Source organism: Canis aureus, chromosome 18 (genome assembly GCF_053574225.1).
Source record: "Canis aureus isolate CA01 chromosome 18, VMU_Caureus_v.1.0, whole genome shotgun sequence".
Taxonomy (NCBI): Eukaryota; Metazoa; Chordata; class Mammalia; order Carnivora; family Canidae; genus Canis; species Canis aureus.
The window spans coordinates 45,832,387-45,850,859 of NC_135628.1; the positions used below are offsets into that span (position 1 = coordinate 45,832,387).

At 35.3% G+C, this 18,473-nt stretch overlaps 1 protein-coding gene across 1 annotated transcript in view; it reads right to left on the minus strand.

The window, feature by feature from the left end:
• Window positions 1-4,987: 4,987 nt before the first annotated feature.
• The window catches only part of ZNF804B (zinc finger protein 804B), a 493,317-nt gene continuing 479,831 nt past the window's right edge, over window positions 4,988-18,473 (minus strand). The window contains exons 3-4 of the mRNA XM_077857064.1: window positions 15,260-15,390; window positions 4,988-9,460 (exon numbers count right to left, since the gene is read on the minus strand). Of these exons, the coding sequence (XP_077713190.1) occupies window positions 5,791-9,460; window positions 15,260-15,390 (3,801 nt within the window). The 3' untranslated portion in view covers window positions 4,988-5,790. The remainder of the gene's footprint in view (window positions 9,461-15,259; window positions 15,391-18,473) is intronic.

Sequence of the window (18,473 nt, forward strand, 5' to 3'; positions counted from 1 at the left end):
ATTTTCTTCCAGAGTGTGTTTCACTTAAGTACAAAATAAATTGTTCAGGCCCACACTCACTAACTGTGAGAAAGTAAGAGGATGGCTCAGAATATTCTCCCTAGCAGAAAAGGCATTTTGGGTATTATCAGAAGAAAAACATTAGTCCCAAACTAAGCACTATAAATCAGCCATCTGAAATTTCAAAATTATCCTAGAGGATAACTGAAAAGGTCATTGGTCACAAGCAAAATTCTCATAAATCTTTTCTGAAAATCCTTAAGCATTTTACTCAACCAAATGTGCAAAAGTTCTTAAATATTTCGGTGATGGGGATTTTACAACTTTATATAAATCACTCAATTTATCAAGGTTTTCTTCATGTTGAGTCAAAGCCTCTCTATTTGTAGCGTCTATCCTCTCGGCTCTAAAGAGAATAGAGATGATCTTCCACAAACACAGCTCCATGCTGCTGGTTGGAAATCTAAAGCTGGAAAGCTTAATTCTCTCATATTATTCTTTCCTCACCAAGCATTCTTTTGTTTGGAATATGCATATTAGTCTTTATTTTTCACATGCCATCTACCAGGCCCTTTTCTATAGAACATTAGTTCCATGAGATGGTCCACAGGAAAAAAAATGAAACGTTTCTGACATTATTACTTTCAGAAATTCAGTATAGTCTATCCCCCCTCCTGGAAATGTCTGGTAAAAATATTTGCCTGTCATATGGTCTGAGATATGTGGAAGTCTTGAAATGGGCCATGTAAGTCAACATTCCCCTCAAGTATGTGAAAATGGATTTTTGTCAGTTAATTTTTGTTAATTCAAAAAACTCAGGTTACTAATGAGTATAAAAACATAAGATTGATATGGTCTCTTAATTAGTCAAACCTGCCATTTACGGACATACTTCAGTTTGCTAAGAACTCTTTTAAATCCTGTCTAAGAACAACATTTAATTTTCTACCAGTGGTGTATTTTTTCCAAGTTCTAAAAGAAATCCCCTTTCCCAATTCTGTGTAATTCCTTTAGTACAACCTAATACTTCAAAACTTTATGGAGTTTATAATCTAGTAAGCCTTTCATTCTTTTGATGAATTATAATTAGGCTCTATGAAAATAAGATTTTTAAAATTAATGTAGGATCTGACATCTGTTCATGCTAAATTTAACCTTTCAAATTTTGCCCTATTGCATGTTTTCAAAATTTTTTCACATCGTATCTTGCCATTCACTATATTTGCTAGTCCTCTTGGGTTTGTGTGTTTCTCCTCTTTGGTACATATTGTTCCATGATTTTATCCATGTTTTATGAAAGTTTACATGACAGAGTACAGTACAAAGCCTCATAACCAATCACTACAACCCTCTCTCCAGTTTGGAATTAATCTAAGTTTTACCACTCTCCAGGTATAGTTGTTTATCTATAAAAACACATTTATAACACAGTGCTATTATCCATACGGATACTTATAAGAATCATAAAATGTATCTATGTAAAATTCCTCATGTATTTTACTATTTTCTTTGCCTCAACCACTCCACCACAATGTCTCTAGTTAAGGCAATAGGTGAGCACTACATAACTGAAGAGACACTTAATTTTCTATCCTCTTCTTGACTCAGCAACATGTGACAAAATTGATCATCTCTGCCTCCCTGAATCACTTTCTCAATTTGCCTTATGCAGTCCTGGACTTTTCCTATGTAACTTGGAATTTCATCATGGTCTCATTGTCCTGATTTTCTCCTACTTAACTTGAAACTTCCTCATGGCCTCATTTCTTAATTCCTTCTGTTACATCCACTCTTAGAGTGACCTGGCACTGAGTCCCCAAAACTTTTATATACCTTACCTACCCCTGATGATAGTATCCAAGCTAATGGCTTCTGTATACTTACTATACACTGATGATTCCCGAAAGTGTATGTCCTTTTCACAAATTTATTCAAACTTCAGACCCATATTTCCAACTACCAACTCATTACCTCCATTTCTATAACTTTAGGCATCTCAAATAAGAGTGTTTAAACAGACCCTCTCCTATCCTGCTCTCCCACAGTGTTCCCCATTTCAGGTGACAGTAAATCCACCCATGTGCGAAAACTATTATGCCATTTCTAGTTCCTGTCTTACACCTTACACTCAATGTGAAGTACATTTTCCCAGCCCTACTTTCAAAACAAATCTAGAGTCTCAGCACTTCTCAACATTCCCACCAGACTATGGCTGAGGATGTCATTGCATTCTCTTGTCAGCTTCCAATCTACTAATGAACCTTCTCACCACAACCTTTACTCCCCTGGAGGTTATTCACTATGCAATAGCTGAGTGATCCTGGTAAAATCTACAAGGAATTACATTTCTTCTCTGCCTAAATTATCCAACAGCTTCTCATCTCACAATAAAAGCCAAGCATTCCAATGGTGGACAAGATCCTATATGATTTTGCTCCACAATTATTTCTTTCACCTTTTCTCCTATAATACTCCCCCTGTAACCATTCCCAGCTAGTGTTTTCCTGCCATTTCTTGAGCAGAGTAAGTACATCCAACAGGTTGTTGAAATTTGATCTTGTTCTAGTCTGGAAAGCTTCCTCTCTCACTTTCTTCAGGTTTTTGCTGAAAAAACACTTTCACAGTGAAGCTTCCCCTGACTTTTTTTTTTTTTTTTTAATAGTGCTTTACACTCACCACCTCATCTGAGTCCCTTTATCTGCCTTTTTAAACTTATTTTCCTTAATGGCATTTTTCATCATCAGGCATAGTACATATTTCACTTGTCTAGTCTGGTTTTTGTTTGCATGACTCAACTTAAATTAAACTATGTGGCATTATTTTTGTTGGTCCAGCAGCTAGATTATTGCCTAGCATATGACTCCAAATATATCATTGTTGAATGAGAATGAGAATAGAGTAGACAAATGAGAAATAAAATATTTTAACTTTTGTACAATTTGTTCTTAATAGTTACCAGTGATTGTCTCTTTCTTTTCATTAAATATTCTGCTTAACATTTCATTTATAAATATGCTAGCTTTTAAATCAGTAATATCTGTATTCAACATTCCTCCCTTTATAAAAGTAAAGATATTTGATATTTGTTCCAGCTCCTCTTCAATTCTGCGTGTTTTCTCAAGGACAATTGATATCATGTTTCTCTTGTCAAGCAATTCTAATATACTATGGTAAAATTCTTTCAAATATAAAGATTCAAAATCATTTGTAGCAGCTGGGAAATAATTTTTTCAAATTCTTTATCCATGTTTGTTCTACAGTTTCCACTTTGAAAACCTGTTGCTTAATAGAGAAAGCATAATGAAATCAGATTTAGATAACACTACTGTTTTTGTTTGATTCATTAAATCACCTAGCCCAGCAATAAGCCGAGGGAAAATATTAACTTATTTTGATATTTCCAATAATTGAGATATTAAAAAGATATTAACTTAATCTCTGTTCATTTTGATACATGGATATGTGACATTTTAAAAATTACTCTGTTTTCTCCACTCAGTTTATATTGGATTGTTTAAAGGACTATTTTTCTCCTTATTGGAATATTCTATAATTGTAGCTTTCCTCACATGATGCTACAACTTATAATTTCTCACTCTGTGGTACAAGTTATCTTTTATTTAAATGGTGAAGTCTGCTTTCCCATAGTCAAAGATAGTGAACATTTTCATCACTGATAATACAAGACAGTCATTTCTATGTCATCAACTCCTATCAATTTATCCTTGTTAGTCAAAATGAAGTGCCCAATAGAGGTTCTCTGGTCTAACCTTCAGAGATTAAATTATCACAAAGATGATTATAAAAATTACTCAGATACTGTCTTTTTCATAATAGGTCTTTTAGTGTGTTCCCCTAATTACTCTGTCTTGGCTCTATGTCAATTTTTAATCCGTTTTAGGAAACACTCATTCACATTATTTTTTTTAAATCTGCTGGGCCATTTGTCATTTATTTTTTATAGTAAATATTCTATTATTTCACTTTTATTGGATTCACTCAATTTTTATTAATGTTCTTTTATAGTTATTTTTATGAAGTTCTATGCAAGTATTGAGGTTTCTTTTTTCTTTTTTTCTATTTGATGCCTTTCCTCCATTTTCTATTCTTTCCAGATAAATCAGACATTTGCTGCCATATCTCAGTCAAAACCCCCATCCTGCAAGTTTCTGGTGATATTTAGGAAACTACATATTTTCTTTATGTTACAATTTCAAAATCATATCATCCCCTTTCTCTCTCTCTCTCTCTCTCTCACCAGGATCAATGATATCCTTTCCTACTATTTAAGTATTAAGTATTTACCCTTTCAACCTCATTTTCCTCATTTGTACAGAGGAATGATAACATTGACCTCAAAATACATTTGTGAAAATTGAATGAAATAACAGAGCAAGTGCCTAGCCTGATTCTGTCTGATGCATGATGGGCCCTCAGTGAGCATAGCTCTCTTCCCTGTGAAGCTGAGGCTGAGTAAGACCCCATCTCATGTAACAGAAGCGGTAGCATCATCATACATGCAGTAGAAGGCTGATCACTCCATTTCTGTTCAGTTGATTTTCTCTGAAATTCTTGTTTATAGGAAATGTGCAGTCATATGAATTTTTCTTTCATTTTCAGAATATAAATAATAAGTCTAACTGGAGAGCCATCCAGAATACTGATGTAAGACATGCAGATTCTGTGGGCCAGGAAACATTTTGAATAAATATTTAAGATCATCTGCAAAATTACACGAATGGTGATTTTATTCTCACCATTCACTGTGTCTTACTGAAATCTACTACATTTGAGTAAAATACACAAAATAATTTATATGATTTTTCTGCATAAATATCATGTAAAAATTCTGACATTTCCAAACCTTCACCCCTCAACATATACATAATATTGGCGGAACATGGTAAGATTTCTTGAGTAGAAGAATAAAGAAAACTTATTATTTCAGTCCCTGTAATATTTGAAAGATTAACCAATATATTCAAAATGTTGTTGAATATATTTTATTTTTTATTTTGCATTATCAAATACTAATGATAGCTTATATATGTTTTCTTATACAAAAATTAAACATTCTTAATTTTAGATGTTGGTTATTCTTACAGTTACAAAATTCCCTTAACATAGATGTGTGTGAAATGAAGATGACCCAATTTTTCACGGAAACTCAATACAATCTGTGTAAAGATTGGTTTTCACTGAAGAGTAGTTTTTAACTTGAATTAATCAGAAAATTGCTTGCCATCTTTTATTTCCTATGAAAATATAAATTATTTTGATTGAAACAGAGTATATTGATCGAAAGCTCAGTCAGTAGTTAACCATAGGAGTTAGTTTTAATAAGCAGTTTATTTCACTGGCCTTTCATTACTATCTGATGCATAAAACCGAATGTGCGATTCATTCATTCACTCACTCAACAAACACCTAGAACATACAATATTACGTTCCATTTGATTTTCTTTGTAATATCAATGATCTGCCTGAATTTTTTCTGTTATCAGTTTATAACATTATGTGAGAACTCATCCAAACAGATCTTTAACAGGTTTCCCCCTACCCTTCCACAAAATTATTTTCAATTTGTTCTGTTATTTATGCGAGTTAAAAGAAATCCTTAAAATGCTCCTATTTTGATATTGGCAATTCAGTTTCTATTTATATACTGGTCACATTTTGAATTGGCACCAATATTTCAAATCTTAATAATAATCAGACCACTTTAAATAGATCATTTTGTAGGTAGTGACAATTTGTTTTATTTATCCACAAGAGGGGCTTTGACACCTATTAGTTCAAGTGTGCTGATATATTTAAGGCCTCTTTCACTCCATTTAACTGCTGCATCTGACTGGAGCAAGAATGATGGCAAAGATCTTGACCTTGAAACACTGGTTGGATTAAAGGATTCAAGTGGATGATAGAAGCCGTGGCTGGGTTTAAGTGAGGGCCAAACAATGCCGGGATCAATGCCGCCGAGGGCAGGGGCTGAAGTGTGATGTGAGGTGGGTGAAAGGGAGCAGCAGTGACCAGATGCAGGGGGTGGCCCGCTAAGAAAGTAGGGTGGGCCGGGATGATGGCTGGAGTCAGAGGTGAAAATGCAAACGGGGTGAAGTGTGGCTGGGAGAGGGGATGCAGATGAGCTATGGGGAGGGGACTGCCATGGGAATTTAAGGAAGCAGAAACAGCGAAATGCTGCAGGAAGGTGTGGTGGATGGTGGTGATAGAAGTGTGCTGGTGGACTGGGACCGTCTGGATGGCCGAGGCCGGGGCGAAGGCGGTGGGCCCGGAAGCAGGCAACACTCGAAGATGCTTCGATAGGAGCTGTTTCTGCACGTGCTGCTGGGCTTGCAGCTGTAGGAGCTTGTATTTATCTATTTCTTCAGGAGAAAAAGTGATTGGCTGTTGAATTAAAGGGGGCGAGCTAGATTTATGACACGCTTCTGATTCATCTTCCACTTTGTCACGCTTCTGCATAGTTCTGTCAGAGTAAGAGTTTACAGTCCCCTCTACGTGATTCATATGCAGGCTTACATCCTGCAAGTCGAGATTTATTCGGTCCTCTTTGGTCTCTGTTGAATCGGTAACACCAGTATATCTATTAGACGGAAAAGCACCAGGGAAATCATTCGGTACCGGGTCACGGCTCTGAATGGTGTGTTGGACTTGGCCAATTAAAGGTTTTGCTTGTTCTCTTGTCACTGGGTTCTTTCTCGTGTTTGGTGGCTGAGAATCTGCTACTACATGAATCTTGCCTTTAGAAAGGTGGTCACCACAATCAGGATCTACTGAAAGGGCGAAAGTATTTGTCTGTGAACTTTGGACTTTGTCATGCTCTGCAGTCCACGGCATCGCACCGCCTGTATCCTTTCCTCTTGCGCTTGCGCTCTGTGTTTTGTCAGACAAAGGCAATGCTGGTCGGTTACAGCCCAGTGGTGTGAATTCACACTGAACTGTGCGCTGAATTTGTGAATGAGCCTCGGATTCGTTTTTATGATTCTTTGAAGAGACCTCAAAATTAGTTGATTGTTCCTGACACCTCTTGGCTCGGACTCTTTCTAAAAGGCTTTTGGCTGTCAGGGGGGCCCTCTCTCCTTCTGTCAACTCCGCGGCTTCTGCAGGGCCGCTGGAACAGCTCCTTAGACGGCAGCTGATACTCCCCGAGCTATACTGCATGGATTTTACTTTTCCCAGGTCACAGATATGAGGGCTGTCCAAAGACTCCGGATTTCTCTCACTTTTATTTAAGCAATACATACTCTCTCTGGAGCAAGAGCCCAATCTGCCGAGCTGAGGTCCCTGGCAATTTGGTGGTTCTTCACTGTTCCCAGAACAGGACATCTGTGAGCCGGAGTCACAATGGGTGAGTCTCCTGGATTTGGGCCCTGAAAACTGCTGCTGATTTTTGCCCAGTTTAGATCTTTCTCTGCAGCGACCGTATCTGTGTTTTGAGTATTTTTCCTTCTTAAGGGATTCCCACAATCTGAAGTTCCTATCTCTCTGTATTTCAGATGGCAGGCAGGTGCTCCTTGCCATCTCCTCAGACAGGCAGAGGCAGCTGTGCTTTTGGTGTCTCCCATCGTGCCTTTCAACGGAGTTGTGTTCCCTTTTACAAAAGTAGAGCAAATTACCTCTGCCATTACCCCTGGACTTATGACCTGAACAAGTACTTCTCAAGCTGGATGTGCTGCCAGGGCATGTGTCTGAGGGGCTAGAAAGTCTATTCAGAGTCAATTTTGGAGAATTTCTCTTGTAAGTTTGGTTTCTACATCCAGAAGCCCTGCTGGTCATGCTGATGTGGTTACTGTTCAGAATTACTCTAAAGTCCTTCCCAGGATCACTGTGACCCCTTACTGGGTAAGGACTAGAATTCCAAGTGAATTGGTTTGCATCTTCAAAATCCGAATGAGGATCGCAAGGAATCAGTTTTGGTTTTTTAGTCCTAGAGATGTAGGGAGAAAAAGCAAGGCCCTCGTTTGCATCATTTAGAACCACCCTCTGGCAGCTTTGCCAATGGGTCCTTGAGGACGCCTTGAGTTCATTATCACTATTATTACTGTTTCCTACACAATTCCTTAGAGACATATCAAGGTAAGCAGGCACTTCAGGATTTTTCATTTCCAAATCGCTTGTATTACAATTATGTTGACTCATGTTTGGCTCAGAATCATTGTAGCCCAAATTACATTTTCTCTCGAAATTTTCCCAATCTGGATTAGCTATCATCATCTTTGGTTTCAGAGATTGATCATTTTCTTGGATCAATTCTTGTTGGTCTTTGATTAAACCTGAGACTTGGCTGTCTATTGTTGTCTTCATTTCCGAGGGCTCCTTAATCAGTTCTTTTTTTAGGTCTTCTGAACCGTGGTCACTCTTTGTGTTCCGAGAAAGCTTAAAATCAAAATACAATGGGTTGCATCCATAAGAGATGCAGGGCTCTGTTTTTGTAAAGAGCAAAAGTTCTGTAGGCCACTGGAGAGTGGTGTGGCCATCCTTACTTTGTACATGGAGAAAAGGCAATGGTTTAGACTTCACTTCATGGGGACATGCTTCTCTTACAAGCCTCTGTACATTTTTCCTAACTCTTTCTGTTTCCTCTAAAGATTCTTCTCTCTTCTCCATTCTGGAGCTGGGATCCAGATGAACTGTACTGTTTTGCTCACTTGGCTCCAGTGATGGAAACTCATCCAGATATTCAAATACCCTGGCATTGCTGTGCTTGTAAATGTTTGGTGGGCTGGAGGAAGCATTTGCTTGGCACGAGTGATTTATGCAGTTTTCTGAAGTGTTCTTCAATGTACTTCTAGTTTCTTTTTCTCTGCTGCAAGGAGGAAAATCCACATCTGAAAGATGAATATCAGATTTAGAGAATGAAGCATGAATGCCAATCGAATCTTCTAGTGTTTCATCAATAGAGTCATTTTTGCCTTGCAAGATTTGAGAGCTTATGGAGAAGGTATTGTGTAAGATGCTTTCCAGATGGCTTGGTGTGATGTTTATATTTTTTTCCTTAGTGGGATATGTATCCTCGTTTGCAAACCTGCGGCACTTGCATTTCTCTGCAGTTTGTTTTGCTTTATAGACGGGTGACTTGTTACACTCATGGGTTTCTTCAGTGTTCTCACTGAAAACTGACGCTGATGATTCTAATTTTAGATGCACTTTTTTGGAAAAAGAAAATGATACTCCTGTCCTGTGATTCGCATTGCTGAGATCCGAAGAGGTCTGTGGTACCCGATTTCTGAATAAATAATGTCGGTCCATTTGTAACTGGTGTCGATTTTGCATGGGGGACCGCTGTTTATCGGAAATGCTTCTGGGCAGATTCTTTCCTTTAAGGAGAAGAGCACTCTTCATGCACGATACCTTTCTGCCATTCTTAACTGGAAAGACTCCTTGCTGAAGTTGCTTTTCTATGGCTACCCTGGGAGCTTTGTATGCTGGTCCATTTCCAGAAACACTGTAAATACAATAAATATTTAAGTGATTAAGATGTTAGATTTGAAATCTTATCTATATGTGAACAATTCTTAGTGTGTATGATGAGTTATGCTATTTATGAACCAGGTCTATTGTAATATAACCATTTCGCTGTGTTTGTACAACTCAGTACATCTATGTTTCATAGTGGCTATTTCTAAAATGCATCACTTAAATATGTTCTTTTGAAATCAGCAAGAAGCAATAGCAGGTGAGTATCTTATGCAAGTGCTGCAAAAGAAAACAAAGTGTTGCATTTATAGCCCAATATATGTCCTGCAGAACCTATCCATAACATTCTTTAACAAAGAGTTTTTCAATCGGTGACTCCACTTTAAAGAAGAAATTAAATGAAATTAAAAGTCATTTCCAAAGTATAAAAATATATGCTTAATTTGCTTTTTTATATAAGCGCTACCCGTTTATAATTTTTGTTGCCTCAGTTTTAAAATTCCTTCAAGTTTCCTTCCCTTCCCAACAATGTGGCAAGTTCTCTCTTCATGACTTGTCACTATTTTGACCAATTATAACAAATGCATAATAAAATAACACACATCTGCAAGCCATCTCCATATCTTCAATTATTTTGAAATTTTTCTTTTGCATCTTCCTCACAAAAATACTTTCTACCTTTTTTGCATATATATGTTTGATCTTTTAACAGCTTTGTAAAGCTTATTCATTCTGCTGAGCTTAAATTAGTAATTCAATCAGAAAATTGGAAACAGCAGTACACATAGGAGATGAAACTCTTTAGATTAAAATGGTCTCTGTAATGTTCTACCTTAAAACCTCTACTACAAAACAAGGTCTTCCGGGAGGGTGAGCAACACAAATCACATCCTTTATCTGATCTTTTGCTTTGATTTGGCTTTCTTTTCATTTTCCTTTTCTTTTCCCACATGCTTGGATATGTGTATTTGCTTTTTTCTAGTTTAGATTTTTATTTGATTTTGATTCAGCTATTTATTATCTGAGTATACAATACTGAAATAAATGATATCTTTTCCATATGTGGCTTCAATTCCAATGGAGATGTGTGTCTTCTGAGCATTTCTCTGAGACATTCTTTCTTGCTGCCTTCACATGACTATTTGGCCAATCAGCGTACAATTCTGGAATATATTCCGTTTGTCCACCAAATTGCAAATACTTTGCTTCATCCTGTTTATGTGTTTAATATTGTAGAAAGATACTTAATTCACATCCTTTTACTTATTTTTGAAATGAATTCACTGGTGCACTTGTATGATTTTGCAATTTTTCTTTTCACATATATATTTATTATATTTCTAATCTATAATGTATTTATATTATATTTACTATCTAGGATATATTTTTGTTACATTTATATTTTATATAAAATGTGATATATACTTATATATGTATGATATATAAGTATTTTCCCAAGACCATAGTTACAGATAGATTTATTTGGGTCAATTTTTGCTGGTACTCCTGGGCACTTTCAATTCAACTTCTTCAGTTCAGTTATATTTTCTTCTCTGATTTCTCTGATTATTTTTTTCCCTGTCTTAGCTTTTCATCCTGGAATTTATATGTTAAGTGTATTGGCTCTCCTGAATATAGTTTTTAGATCTTATTATTTATCTCAGCACTTCAAGTATCTTTAGTCTATTTCTCTCATTCAGAAAGAAGTCCTTGTTTTTAATTTCTATTTTATTGATTTAACTTTTTTTTTTTACAATATCCAGTCTGTCATTTACTATGCCCAAATGGATTTTAATTTACAATAGCTTTAGCCACCATTCAGTCTTTAATAATTTCAGATTGTTCCTTCTTCATAAACTAATAGCTGTAGCTTTAGAATTATAGCCTTTCTTTGAATCTCATGGAGAATAAATTTTGAAAATTTCCAGTAACTGTTTCATAATGAAAATTTTCTTTTTCCTCATCACATTAATCTTCTTTTTTAAAAAATCATTTAAAAAATTCTCTTTATAGAAGGTGTTTAGGCATATTTAATATGAAGAATGGTAAGGAACACTCTAAGATAGGGCACTTGTTATGATGAGTACTGGGTGTTACATGTAAGTGGTGAATCACTAAATTCTTTTCCTGAAACCAATACTACACTATATGTTAACTAACTAGAATTTATTTTTTTATTATTATTTTTTTAAGATTTATTTATTTATTCATGAGAGACACAGAGAGAAAGAGACACAGCAACACAGGCAGAGGGGGAAACAGGCTCCATGCAGGGAGCCCGATGTGGGACTCGATCCCGGGTCTCCAGGATCATGCCCTGGGCTGAAGGTGGCGCTAAACCGCTGAGCCACCCGGGCTGCCCCCAACTAACTAGAATTTAAATAAAAACTTTAAAAAAGAAAGAAAGGGAACAGCCTAAGATGGAGTATGGCTTACTGAATATTTCTTTCAAACGTAAAGGAAAATAGAAAGCACAGAGATTAACTATAGTTATTGGTCTTTTAGAGTGCCTACAGTCTGGGCATAGAAGGATGAAGACCAGAGACATCTGCAGCTCTGGATTTTGCCTCAGTGCCAGAGAGACACTTCAGATTAAATAGGAGCTATATTTCTGTTAAGTTACCTTTTCTAGGAACATCAATTAATCTGATATAATTTGCATTTAGTAGAAATTATTTCAAAAGCCTGGTATATGGATATTATCATTCTGCTTCTCATGATTCCATTATGAATCAGATATTTTACTATTTTATATTATCGCTCACTATTTTTCCCTTAATAATATTTTTGCTTATTATCCTGGTGCTGTTTTGCATGTTTTCTTGCTTTGATTTATGTTAGTCTAAACATTATTTTCTGTATTGCTGTTTTATTTTACCATTTATCTCTCTAATGTGTAAGGTTCTTTCTTTTATAATCTTTCAGATATTTGTAATCCTCTTTACTCTTATGGTTTCTGTATGTTTGGCTCTTCTTGTCCTCAATTCTTGTTCTCACTCTATAATCCAATCTACATTTATGATTATATTTTTCACAAGTTTTAGCATTTTACCCTCATTATTAATCTTTTCTACCTCTAATGTTTATGCTTTAGACTCTTTATCTCATTGCTTTCTAAACTTTAAATACCCTTATCTTAAATCTAGTTTATTTTTTCTCTTTGGAAAATCCTACTTTTCTATCTCTGTGGTTTTTCAATTCTATTATCTTAATACAAGTTTATGCCTTTTAGCATAATTAAAAGTTTAACTTTTATGGTTATATCCTTATTTATGATTTTACTCCTTTCTCTAGAACTTTCTTCAGTTTCTTTTTGTGTTTTTTACCTAAGTGTTTATTTATGATTTTTAAAAGTGATATACAGGTAACCCCTCACCCTTATTAATAGATTGTCCATTCTAATAGCTCTCCCAAAATTCTAATTCTTGGTGACTAAACATATGCACAATTTAATTATCTTCTGGGCAAAATATACTTTCTAAACAGGAAACAAGACATTTATTTATTTTTTTAACAAGACATTTAAAACAACATAATTTCTTTAAATGATGCAATATGCTAATGTCCCACATTATCCAGCTCATATATAAGGAATTCCATATTTTCAGAGTCAGTGATCCTATGATTTTTGAAATTTGGAAAAATGTTCATATACTTTAATTTACACATAGTAAAGCTTACAAACAGAATGACTCTCAATCTCCAACCTGAGGAACCAGGCTGGGTTGAATTACCCAAGAGGTGGCCAAAGTTGAGTGCCCTTTATAAGATTTATTACCAGTTTTCTGCTATTATTTTTTTCAGCAGTTCAATTTGAATATTCGTACAACTAGGAAATTCTCTTCTCTTCTCCATAGGGTCATAGAAGAATTTTCTTGTTATCTTCATCATCCTACGTAGAAGCCTTTGTTGTGAGAATAATGGACGGAGAAAGGTGGTTCAGGAAAGGGGTAGTAATACAGATGATTTTTTTCTTTTTAATTTTATTCCTTACTTTCATTTTTCAATTCAGCTGCCAACATGAAAATATTAAATAATTCTATTAAGTGACTTCCCTAGGCCATGAGGCTGCTTAAGCAAAGAGAATAATTGGCTGGAGGGCAGATGGCAGGTAGGAGAAAAGAGTGCAGTAATTTTCCTAATTCCAACTACTGTGTGTGGAAAGCTAGACACCTATCGTTTCCCTAGCAATACAAAAAATAAAAAATAAAAAAATGGAACCTAAAGAGCCTGTCTATTCTATAAAGGTATGTGCTTTAGTATGTGGTTTTTTTTTTTTTTTTTTACTTAATATGATTTTCAGCTCAACCCCAATCTAATCAATTTTAATATGTTTTTAATTTGAAAGACACATCATGGGTAGCTTTACAAACTCAGAACTTTTAAACAAAAGCATCATAACCATCACCACCATTATTTCTCCCAAAGGAAAATATGGAAAATGCAGAAGTGTGACAACTTTCTACTAATAAAATAACCAAAGTTATGTTTATTAAGGCTACTCAGATTTTTTGTTGTTTGGCCTTAAAGGACCTACCTAAAGATTGTCTCTCTACAATAAGGTTTGCCCTTTTTTGCAGTCTTACAATAATACCGTAAGTCACCCAATAATTAACATATTCCTCAGATTTTTTTCCTTCATGCTACCATAATTTTCATTAGATTTTCCTTCTGAGTTCTGTTTTACAAGGACTATCTGAGATCTTATTGACAGTGTGTTTGAATAACATAAGATCCTCATTGTGTTGGCAGGTAGAAAGTTCAGTACCAGTTTCATGTCCTGATTCTTTGATCGCAGAGGACCTCAGAGCATGCCTTTTTATGTTAACCTCACTTCTGGACAGATATTTTTTCAACTTTATTTTTCTTTTATATTACATTTCTCTCTTATTTTTAATATGATTATCTTTTATGTATTTTGATAAATTAATTAAATTGTTCTAAGAGAGTGGCACAAATACATGAATATAATTTAACTCATCAGTTGATCCTTAAAATAAATATTTTCTTAGAATCAAATCTGAGGTCTAATATTTTATGATGCTCAATAATTCAAGTCATTCATTCCCAAACTTATGCATATTGTTTCTCATTTCAACAACAGGGGTTTAAATTGTGGCACAGAGCTATAAATTTCACAATTGGCCAGGTTCCTGTCAACTGCATTAATTAGCTACATTAGATGTTCTACATTATGATTCATATGAACACAAGTCACAACCTGAAAATTTAATTGAGTTCCAGGTAACAATCTCCTCACTTTGAAACATTCAGCAGTTCCAAGCTTACGTAAAACAGTTATTTTTCAGCTACAAGAATATATTAGTATAACATGTGTTTTAATTATCAATTTAAATGACACGCTGTGGTAAATTTAACTGCATTAATTACATCTTTTGTCATCCGGACAATGGTAGTGCTATTTATTTGAGATTCAGGTGTGTACAGGGAAATGTAGATTTATTTCCTCCCCCAAAAGATGCACACTTACATATGGTTTTTAAAATTATTATTATAAAACTTAAAATTATTACTGAAGAACTATATGGTACCATTTAAATCAACTGGATAGAGTAAGTGCTAGCTTATTAGAATCTTTATTTAATTAAAGAGCACATAAAATTAACAATATTGGGAAACAAAAAATTTAGGTACCAAAGTAGCTAATTTATGAGCTTTTAACTACTAAAACATTTCCCCTTAAACATATCTTTTGATAAATCATAATTTGTTTACATTGTAACAGTGAATCAAGTAAATTCATCTTAGACATTTCCCCAATGATTGAAAACAGTTTTGAATGATCCAAGAAACCTCTCATTCTTACCATTCAGATTGTTGTCTTAATTCAGCCAGCTGGTGAAGCCGTTTAAGAGCTTTTTCTTGTTTCTTCTCATCTTTCCATGACTTTGAAGCTACGTTTCGAGCAAATTCTCGTTGCTTTAATTCCTTCAGCCTCTATGGACAGAGAAGAAAAACAGAAAGGGTATATAAATAAGCAATAATTTTTCCATCCATGAGGCTCTTTATTAAACTTTGTCCTGGGTACAGAGGTGATTTTCTGGATAGAGTAAAAAGTGCCTTTTCCATCAATGTTATTCTCCTCTTTAAGATACATTTAGTTGGCAAATGGCTTATTTATCAAAGCTTGTCACAATCACCATAGAAATGTGTGGCCAAGTTGGACCCCAGTTCTTGTTGGAACCACCCTAGCTACATATCTGCAATCATTTAGGTGCCTGTGAAATATAAGTGGAAAAATATGAAGGGGTATGAAGGGAGAGGAGGTTATAGGGTGAACTTTCCTCTCACCACTGCCCCTGGTCCTCTCATTTGTAAAATACACTTTCTCTTATTCATGAAAATTGATGCTATTAAATACACTTGATGAAATGAGCTTGTTTCATTTAAGAGCATCTGTTAATGTGAAAGATTTAGTTCAAAGCTCTAAATGTGATCCTTAACTAATTTTTTCCTGGTGGAGTTATTTATCCAATGCAGATTTCTAAATTGTATCCAGAAGATAAAAATGGGTCAGGGACATAAGCTCAAGATAGATGCTTGGCCTTGCTTGATTTAAATTAACCTACCACTTCTTTTAATTAATTCTTTTCTCTAAAACAATTGGCTTACATGGAAATTGGATGTTACTCATTACCTGTTTGGATTTCCACCTCAGAACTGTCCACTAAGCACACCTAATGACATTGAACAAATTGAGAAACAACTACAATCAAATGAGCATCTTGAAGTTTGGTGCTTAATCCTGAATTGAGAAGATATTTGAACATTAGCCTCTCTTAACCAATACAAAATGATTTTAAACTGTCTGAAATCTATACTCATTTAATTTACTTTAATTTTCCAAATCAGGTATAGGCGATATTTCCCAGGAATGGCAAAAACCACATAGCTCTCAAGTGAGGTAATAATGCTGTACTGGACTGTGGCCCACCATAAAGCAAGAACCCCAATTTTAATGATCGTTAGCTTTTTCCTGAAAGAGGACATGCTTATGGGAAATGGTGGCCAGATAACCACATCTTGGCTAAGTATCTAAAGAAGGAGGCAAGACGAACTTTTCAAAGAGAGAATATTCTAAGCACAAAGAACAAAGGGTGCCTGGGTGGCTTAGTCAGTTAAGTGTCCAACTCTTGGTTTCAGCTCAGGTCAGGAAATCAAGGTAATGAGATGGAGCCCTGCATTGCACTCTGCTTGAGTCTGCTCTTTGTCCCTCTCCCTCTGCCCCTCCCTCCAGCTCTCAATAAATAAATTTTAAAAAGAGAGAGAGAGATTCATAGAACCATAAATAGCTACAAGGGGAATAGTGGAGTCAATCCGAATTCAATTTTTGACAAGTGCTTCAGAAGTTTTTAAATAACAGAAAATTTCAAGAAATAAAATGATGGCCCATGTGTTAAAAAAAAAAAAAAAAAAAAAAAAAAAAGATCAACAGTTCTCTAGAGCTGATAAATGCAGAATGTCTAAGTGTTAAGAGAGCCTTGGCCAGGAGGGAGAAAGGCTTTTTAAATTTCCATTCTTACTTATCCTCCTACTCACACTTCCTCAGACTCCATATAATAATAATCTAGTTTTTGAAGTGAAAGCTTGCCTTGTAAGCAAAGACCTTTTAGAAATTGTTCTACACAATTTAAGAGCCCACATAAATACTCTATATTTATTTAATGTTTGATATTACTTGTATGTAAAACCTAAATAGCCTAGGAGATGAAATTTATTCATTTACTCATAACTGACTTGACTGGAAACTTCTTTGAAACTTGCAGGTACACCTCTTATTTCTTCCATTAGTGTCCCAGATTCTAAGACTGTACTTCTATCTCTGAGTTATAGAAATGATTGAGAATTCTGTCTTATTCATCCAACAACAGATACTGTCAACTACTACCATATAATAGGGACATAAAATTGTCAAATCAATAATTTTCCCTTCAAGGGAGACAGATGTGTGAATAGATATTTTTATAAGCTAGTGTTTAGTTTCTTAATAGGGGTAGACACAAGATGCTTTTGAAGCATACAGGAAAAGTTAAGACAGACTGGGGAGGTTGAGATTTGTTGTGTTAAGGAAGTCAGTAAAGTTAAAATGCATTTAAGGAACACAGAAAACTGGAAGATATTTTGTTTAAAGACATCTAGCCACAGATTTGGCTTAATAAATGCTTAATGCTGAAGGCTGCACAGCAACAAACTCCACAGATCTACAGAGGGATCCCCTCAAATTTTCAGTGTACTGAATTGCAGTGAGAAAATTACTCAAATCCAAGAAAAGGGCCACCTGAAAGAATTAATGGCAGCAATATCGAGCATTCATATAGGTTTAGGAATAGTGCCTGTTCTAACCAACAAATTCGAAAAACTCATGCGACATTGAGTTTAGAATTCAAGGAAATCTATGTTCTCATTCATTTGGGGAATATAAATAATAGTGAAAGGGAATATAAGGGAAGGGAGAAGAAATGTGTGGGAAATATCAGAAAGGGAGACAGAACGTAAAGACTGCTAACTCTGGGAAACGAACTAGGGGTGGTAGAAGGGGAGGAGGGCGGGGGGTGGGAGTGAATGGGTGATGAGCACTGGGGGTTATACTGTATGTTGGTAAGTTGAACACCAATAAAAAATTAAAAAAAAAGAATTCAAGGAAATCTTGGGGCATCTGAGTGACTCAGTCAAGTGTCCGACTCTTGATCTCAGATCAGGTCTTGATCTCAGGGTCATGAGCACAAGGCCTACATTGCACTCCACACCAGTCATGAAGCCTACTTTAAAAAAAAAATCAGGGAAATCTTGCTTCAGTAGAGAATAATTTTCTGTGGATTGAGCACTAATTTAGATTTGCCTAGCAAATTATAAAAGCAAGAAATACAAGTATGCACCTGACTGCAATAACTTAACCACATTTCAGAATCAAATTTAAACAAACTTATAAGAATACAAAAATATTCATCAAAAACAAAGAAAATTAATAACATAAACATCCAATCAAAGATTACTAAGCATGCAATGATTATCAAGAAAGT